Source organism: Rissa tridactyla, chromosome 3 (assembly GCF_028500815.1).
Source record: "Rissa tridactyla isolate bRisTri1 chromosome 3, bRisTri1.patW.cur.20221130, whole genome shotgun sequence".
Taxonomy (NCBI): Eukaryota; Metazoa; Chordata; class Aves; order Charadriiformes; family Laridae; genus Rissa; species Rissa tridactyla.
Window position 1 is genome coordinate 19,244,080 of NC_071468.1, and position 8,004 is coordinate 19,252,083.

At 44.3% G+C, this 8,004-nt stretch overlaps 1 protein-coding gene across 1 annotated transcript; it reads right to left on the minus strand.

The window, feature by feature from the left end:
* Positions 1 to 556: 556 nt before the first annotated feature.
* On the minus strand, positions 557 to 5,317 carry TMEM17 (transmembrane protein 17). The gene is given in 5 exon segments (XM_054197382.1): positions 557 to 872; positions 874 to 1,185; positions 1,594 to 1,707; positions 1,964 to 2,067; positions 5,193 to 5,317. Coding segments are annotated over 5 exon segments (663 nt in total). The 5' UTR covers positions 5,296 to 5,317; the 3' UTR covers positions 557 to 842.
* Between the last annotated feature and the right edge of the window lie 2,687 nt (positions 5,318 to 8,004).

Sequence of the window (8,004 nt, forward strand, 5' to 3'; positions counted from 1 at the left end):
ACATAGTCTAGACATTAATAAAAATAACAGGAACGAGAGAACTTTGGCATATGCCCTGGCTTGTGAGAAACAGGCTCTGCCTTTCAGTGACATAAACCAATTTTTTAAATGGCTGTAACTTTGTTATTGCTCTGTTATTGAGTCCTCTGTTTGAGAAAATTGCACCACCCTGTTTGAATGGCTTGATAGTTAAAGCTCAAGCTAAGTCAAAGAAGACGAGTGTAAGAGTTTTGAGGAAGGAATACTTTTAAAATTCCATCCCTAGTTTATTAGTAAGGAATTCCAAGTGCTGGAATTATCTGGAAGACTGTATCTGAAACTGTAGTCTTCGTTCACTACCTTAACAGTCATTGTGCTTTCTGGGCCTCAGGATTTCTTGGGGTTCTTTGTTTTGGGTCTGGGGTTGGTTTTTTGGTTGGGTTTTTTTTTTTGGCTTAACTGAGGTACCAGACATTAAATATGTGCAACATATCTGGAAGAATAGAGAGAAAACTGCTGTGAACACATATAAAAATATGTATAAAAGATTTATTGTAAACAAAACAATTCTGTGCAAACAGTGAAGAAAAAAGGCTTCTGGTTTGTTTGTTTTTTTTTTTAAAAACACCACATGGCTTCGTAAACCCCAAAAAATCTACTCTACGCAGTAAGAGTCCACAAATAGTCCATTCAAGCTAGTTAAGTAAAAGGCTTTGATTTTTTTTCTTGCAGAATGGAGCTCCAATCTCTGAGATTTAACGTTGGCTCTTAAGATCTAGTTTTTTAATATCTCTGATGTAGGAAGGTAAAGAATGACCCAACAAAACGGAAACAGAGCTGTAGCAGCACGAGGCCTGCCTCTGTTAGCCTCTCAGGCCTTCAGTGTGTGATTCCCCAGCCAGCACCAGGGCCCCTACCAGCCATGGAAACTGCTCTCTCTTCTTTATCCAGGCTGTAAAAATAAGGCATAGGATGTTCCTCCAGATGGTCAAATTCATTAAGGCGGAAGTGGGTTGCCAATTTGTTCACCATTCTTTTCAGGGTGACAAAGGCTGCAATGACTTGGAAGGTGAGGAACAGGGCAAAGATGATATGGACTGCTCGCTCCAGTGGCTGAATTTTCAGACCTTCATTAAATAGCAAGAAGAGAATTATAGGCAACTGCAGGAGGAGAGTCAGGAGCCAAAACCCAGCCAGCTCAGGGACCTATAAAAGGGGAGACACCACCTATTAAAAACTGGCATCTGGAGATGAAAAAAAAATCCAAAACCTTGTAAAGAAAAAACATTTTTAATTTTCCAAAAGCCAACATATAACGTGAAATGGCAAATGAGGTGGCTTAATATTTCCATATACTGTATTTTTAGGCATACTTTTTTTTTCTGACAAAACAGTTTTACAGAGTGAGAGGGATCTCTTCCGAGGGAAAACTTCTTGGAATGCACATAATTAAGTGGAAGCTGATGCCAAGGGAATAAAAGATGCAGACTGTAACTTAAGAGAAATAACCATCTCTTCAACTTAAATCTCTTAGATGAATAGTAGACCACTTCATTTATGTTCAACTCCAAAAAGCTCTCCTGCACAAATTAATACGTACATGCGGTACCTTACCTTCTCCTGCAGATTGCCCATGTATCCCAGGTAGAGTCGAATGACCTCTATTAGAGAGGCGAGGATCATGATTGTGACCAGGATGAACTTGTAGTAATCTGACAAGAACGAATACTAGAGGGAAGAAGAGAGTGAAAGTTTCTGCTGTGCTGTTTCATTATGTGCTGTTTGTGATTAAATGAAGATGCTGCATGCTACTGTAAGCTGGCAGTGTTGTGTTGGCTTCCAAATACTCTTGAACGTCTAGTTTCAAGGAAGTCCCAAATAAACCTAATAGCTTCTAACTCCAGTGAGCTTCCTCTCAGTACTAGGAGCCGTTTTATCAGAAACAGATCACATTTGCAAACCATCACTTTCCTTCAGGACTCACCTTCAGTTGGAGCATGACAACGGTGCTGAGCCACCAAAATGGGAAAAAATAAACGTTGAAATAGAGGGACATCTGCAGTGGTAAACTGGAAAGCATTTCATTGTCTGTAGGTAGAGAGAAGTCTTTATCACTCCTAGTTTGTTCCATATGTCCCTTCCATAAATATAACAGAAAGGTACTGCTCCATCTTAGCTTAAAGCAGGGCATTAGCACTCTTCCCAGTCGAATTAAATGTTAAGAAAAATATTTTTATATATCCAGAGGAAAACTTCTTATCCTGTCTTGAGTTACACCATTTCCTGGAATCTAATGCAACTTTCAGTTCACAGGATGCAGAATTGTTATCAGTCACATATTCAAGTTGAGTCTCTGACTGTTGATAACCTGGTGGCTTATGGTTTGCTCCACAATCTCTGCCTGATAGCTTAGCTCAAGTAGTGCTGTATCCTGACATTGCAGAAAGAATTAGTAGTTATTTCACTGCTGTTCCTAAGACAATGGCCAAAGTTTAAAGGAGTTCATATTGGATTATTGTTATGTTGTACATGATCCTCCTGAGTAAGGACTTACTGCTCGACAGCAGGTTTGCATTGTCCACTCTAAATTTTCAATCTTTATTTAAATAGACATTTGGATGGAAATGAAGTTGCAAGAAGCCAGTAATTCTCCTAGTTCTTAAGAGCTGATGTTTTCAAATATGTGTCAAACTAAAACTTATCCTTTAAAGTCTGGAGAGAGCAAAATGCATTCATACAATGTACAGAAAAGCAAATATTGAACTCTAACATTCAGGCAATACATTCTACATTTAGGATTTAATAATAGACCTAAAAGATTAGACTTAAAACAAGCAAAAACTTAAAAGGGCATTCTAAGGGACTCATTCATTTTCAATGGATGAAGCTTTATTGCTGTATTCTAGTTAACTGACACTGCATCCACTTTACTTCAATTACCAACAGTCTCTTTTCTCATGTTTTCCCCAAATGAAGTCTATGGGCACATCTTCACTTGGTGCTCCCTGAGCAAGTTTAGGAAGTATTCATTGTGACCTGCTCATTTGTATTTGAGTCCTGTGCCCCTGTCTGTCACAATGGTGATATTCAATTGAAAATCAGTCTAAACAGTCACATTGTCTCACTTTCAGCCCGAGAACCACCTCTCTTCTGACATTGCCTTCTCTTTCTGTATCTTCCAACCACTCTCATACCTGTCTTTGTTCCAGCTCAGTCTGGCATCCCTGTTTCTAGTCCAGCCACATGCAGCCTGGTACAGTCTGTTCCAGAAGTCTTTATGCCAATTGCAGAAGTATTCATGGAAGCTACTAGACTAGGTGGGAAGGAAGGAGGATTTGGGAACAGAACTGGGACAGACCTTAAGGGTAGGGTGTGAGGGGCAGGGATTTGTTATACAGAAATAGAAAGTGCAAGACAACGAATTAAATTTTTTTTTAATTGCATTTTTAAGCATCAACACTTCCTTACATCTGCAAAGGAATACAGATGCCTCACTATCAACCTAAAATTGTCCCAGGTGTCCTAATGAACGAATCTCTTAAACACCCGGAGGACTTCGGAGGGCAATGAGATGCAATTCTAAAACACTGCTTTATCTTTCGAGAAAACATGACCATCCAATTACAAGTAACTGTGTTTCTGCCCTATATGTATTGGATGAAAGTTTTAACGGTTTGTGGCTGTATTACTAAAAAACAGAGAAGCCAAGAGCTCTAATATCAATTATGATGACAATGTTTTAGGTATGTTAAAGGTTTCATTTACATAGCACTGGTATCTGTAACTTCTGCTTAAGTTTTAGAACTGTGTTTTGGGTGAATGTTTAGCAATATAAGCCAGTCCCAATTCATCTTTCTATCACTAAACTGAACTTATGGTTATTTTCTGGGATTGCTAAAATTCATGGAGAAGCCAGACAGGATTGTGATGGCCAATTCTTTGATGCTCAAGCAAGTCACTACGGTGTATATATATGTAAACTTAATTTTTGAAATTCTGATCTCCAAGAAGTTAATGGTACATTTGCAATTGGTTTCAGTGGGTTGGATATTCACATAGGAGTTTTCATAATGGGAAAAGAAATTACTAAAACCAGAAGCTATTCCTGGAGGTAAGAAAAATATTTCAGTTGTGTTTGATAAATGAAATGAAGAATTAGTAACTAGTAAGTTTTAGTGGTGTGACCACAGAAAGGAGTACTCTTGTCTTGAAATAACAATGACTTTTTGATTAATTTTATCAGCTTGTAATGGATTTATCAGTTGAAATTAACATAGCCTTTCTACATAGCCAGACTGTGTTTATTTTTATGGCTACTCTCACTCTAAAGATACAAAAAGGGGGCATGTTGGCCTGCAAATTTCACTGGCAATATGATGAAGGAACAGGTATTGGTCATGACAATGGACTTGGAAAAATAAAGAGAAAGCTGGCGTATTGCAGGCTTGAGTTTTTGCTGCCTAACTCTAGCTTACTACACCACTTCATGCTTTACGCATCTGGTGTCCTAACTGCGCAGGACTAGTGAGCTTAAAATGATAGCTCGGTTCTTTTATTTGTTCGACATAAATCATTTTTACCTGGGCACAGGCAGAGTGCCTGGTGTGTGAGTAATGGATTTTCATCTGCAGTATTTTACGCAAACTTGCTTATTAAGCTGTACAGGCGGGTGTAGACTGTTCTCCATGCCTAGTTTTAAATCAAGACTGTTCGCTGTTTAGCATTTTAGGGAAGCCTCTCTCAGGCCTGCGACACGGCGGCAGTGTGAGGTGCAGGGCGATGGAGCGGCCGCTGTGGCTTTAGCCCAGATAATGTCCATGAAGCCATATCCCATGGCTGATGGTGAAACCAGGCCTCACCCGAAAGGCCCCTCTGCTCTCCACTGCTGGCCGGCACCCGCGCCGCCGGGCCCCTTGATGTGGCGGAGAGCGACGGGGCTCCGGGACCGCCACCTCAGCCTCCCTGCCCGAACCATGACGGGGGGGACGGGACGGGGACGAGGCGGCTACCCCTGCAGATGGCACGGCTCTGCCCGGGGGGAGCCAACCGGGGACAGCCCGCCGGCGTCTCCCTCAGGCCCCTTCCACCACTGCCTCCAAGTGACGATTGGCGCCGCCATCTTCCTTCCCGGGGAGCTCCACCCCCTTTCACCCCCCCCGCCCCAGCGGCACCCTCCGCCATTTTTGCTGCTGGGAGCCGCCCCCGCGCTTTACCTGGGCGGTCGCCCGGGTACTGCGGGCCGGTGCGGCGGCTGTCGGTGAAGACGGTGCGGCTGAAGGAGCTCAGCCGCCTCCTCAGGGGCTGGGGCAGCGACATGCTGCGGCGCTGCCACCGGGCGTTGCTGTGCGGCCGGGCCGCGCAGGCGCGGTGGGGAGGTGGGGGCGGCGGCGGGGTGCTGCTGGCCCGGCTGCCCGCTGCATCTTGGTGAGGGGTCTCTCGGCACTGGGCAGAGGGTAGCGGCGCTCCTCTCCCGGGGACAGTGTTATAGTGGAGCTCTCTGAGGGAGATACCGAGCCCAGAAATTTATAGAATCACAGAATGGTTTGGGTTGGAAGGGACCTTAAAGATCATCTAGTTCCAACCCCCTGCCGTGGGCAGGGACACCTCCCACCAGACCAGGTTGCTCAAAGCCCCATCCAGCCTGGCCTTGAACACCTCCAGGGATGGGGCAGCCACAGCTTCTCTGGGCAACCTGGGCCAGTGTCTCACTACCCTCACAGGAAAGAATTTCCTCCTGATATCTAATCTAAATCTCCCCTCTTTCAGTTTAAAATCATCACCCCTTATCCTGTCGCTCCACTCCCTGATCCAGAGTCCCTCCCCATCTTCCTGTAGCCCCTTTAGGGACTGGAAGGGGCTCTAAGGTCTCCCCAGAGCCTTCTCTTCTCCAGGCTGAACAACCCCAACTCTCTCAGCCTGTCCTCACAGCAGAGGTGCTCCAGCCCTCTGAGCATCTTCGTGGCCTCTCTGGACCCTCTCCAACAGGTCCATGTCCTTCTGCTGTTGGTGGCCCCAAAGCAGGAGGCAGCCCTGCAGGGGGGTCTCCCCAGAGCAGAGGGGCGGAATCCCCTCCCTCGCCCTGCTGGCCACACTGCTGGGGATGCAGCCCAGGATGGGGTTGGCTTTCTGGGCTGGGAGCGCACACTGCCGGCTCGTGTTGAGCTTCTCCCCCACCAACACCCCCAAGTCCTTCTCCTCAGGGCTGCTCTCCATCCATTCTCCACCCAGCCTGGATTTGCGCTTGGGATTGCCACAACCCACGGTCACAAGTATGATTTAAAAGCGTGTTTATTTGGACTGTACATGTGAGAGCGGTCACTGCCACCTCAGGGTGCACTTACATGTGCGTAGAGGTGCTTTCCCACTTCTGTCATGTAGATAAGTATGCACAGAGGAGAATGTTTTTGCTTGTTATGGTCACTGCGCAAGTGTGGTGCTTTCCTGCCTGATTGGGACTGCTCATCATCCCTGGAAGATGAAAAAGCAGTACCTGGCAGGTAGGTCACCCTGAGCTGTTCATGTCAGAGCCCTGTGTGTGAGAGTTGCCCAAAACAGCGTCCTTTTGCCTCAGAAATATTGGTGCGTGCCAGCCCTCTGTGTCTCCCCTCAGCTCCTACATTGGTTTGGTTCCTTTCTAATCAGTCGGAGTGGATTTTTTCGTAAGTCTGTAGGGCAGGGTTTGCTCTTTTTCTGAAAAGGTAATTATGAAATATTGGTGTAAAGAAAGCAGTTGCAAGACTGCTCTGTTTCTGTCAGAATAAATACAGGGAAATGATGGTACTTGATGATGACTAAAGAGAGGGGGGATTAAAGTAAGGATGGATGTTGACAGAGCTACTTTATTTATTAAGGTGATTACGAATGACCCTTGTTTTATGATAGATTCAGATATAGCTAAACAAGAAAATACCTTTTCCTCAAGGAAACCTGTCTGTGTCACTGTTGAGTTAAAAGCAGCAGTGAGATCGTAGCCTTTTTACTCTAGTTAGCTTTTGTCCTTTATAGGAGACTCTCATGGCCTGATGCGAAGTTAATAATGGAAATGCAAATTCTGCGTGGTCAGAATGGAAGAGCAGCTTGTGTCTTTTACTATGAGAACTGATAACAGTTGTACCTGCTCCCTCTTTTCTCCCAAAAACATATTTAGCTACTTCTCTGGGTGATCATTCTCTAGTGTGACTTTCCAAACTCAATTATCTCTGACTAAATAATTTAAAGCCGAGTTTAAATTTAATTTCATTCTGTCCCACTGGGAGAACTACAAAGAAAGATGGCTAAACAAGCAGGAGTTCTGAGAAATCCATTTGGCTTTTGAGCTGATGACTGATGTGGTATTGACAACAGATACTTTTCAAAGAACTTCTCCAGACTAGGGTGTGCAAGCAGGAATCTGCATATAAAAAACCTGAAGACCTCCAGAAGAAATGAAGAGGGAATGATTTTTAAATAATGGCAGCAGATTGGAAGAGAGGAGGAATTAAAGATAACCCAGAACTTCAAGGGATGTCCCCTTAGAAGCAGGGAGGTCAGTGGGCTTTGGTGTGTAAGTGCTCCTAGAAAATAAAGTTTTAAACACAGGCGAGGTTTATCCCTATTTTACAGATAAGACACAACAAGAGAAGTTGAGTCCTGTGAAATGCTGTTTGCAGTTTGTGTTGAAGCCTACAGAAAAATGTAGGTAATTCATCACATCCTGGACAGAAGCAGACAGATAAGTCATCCAGTAAAAATACTCCTTACAAAGTATCAGAACATAAGGTAAAAGGAAAGAGGTTATGTGGGTGTTGTCATATAAGGTGTGTATGTACAGCAGTGACCACAGCTCAGCCTGGTTTACCTTTGAACTAAGTAGCTCAGCCTTGCTGGCAAGACAGCTCTGCGAGCAAATAGTTCAGTAAAGGTAAAAAGAGTATTTTTCAGCTTTTTTGACCTGACTGTCTTAAACTGTGAGGCTTCCCCCATAATCAGCATAGTGATGGTGATGCCTGCACTAGCTAGCCTGTTTGGGGGTGGGGGGGTAAAGCA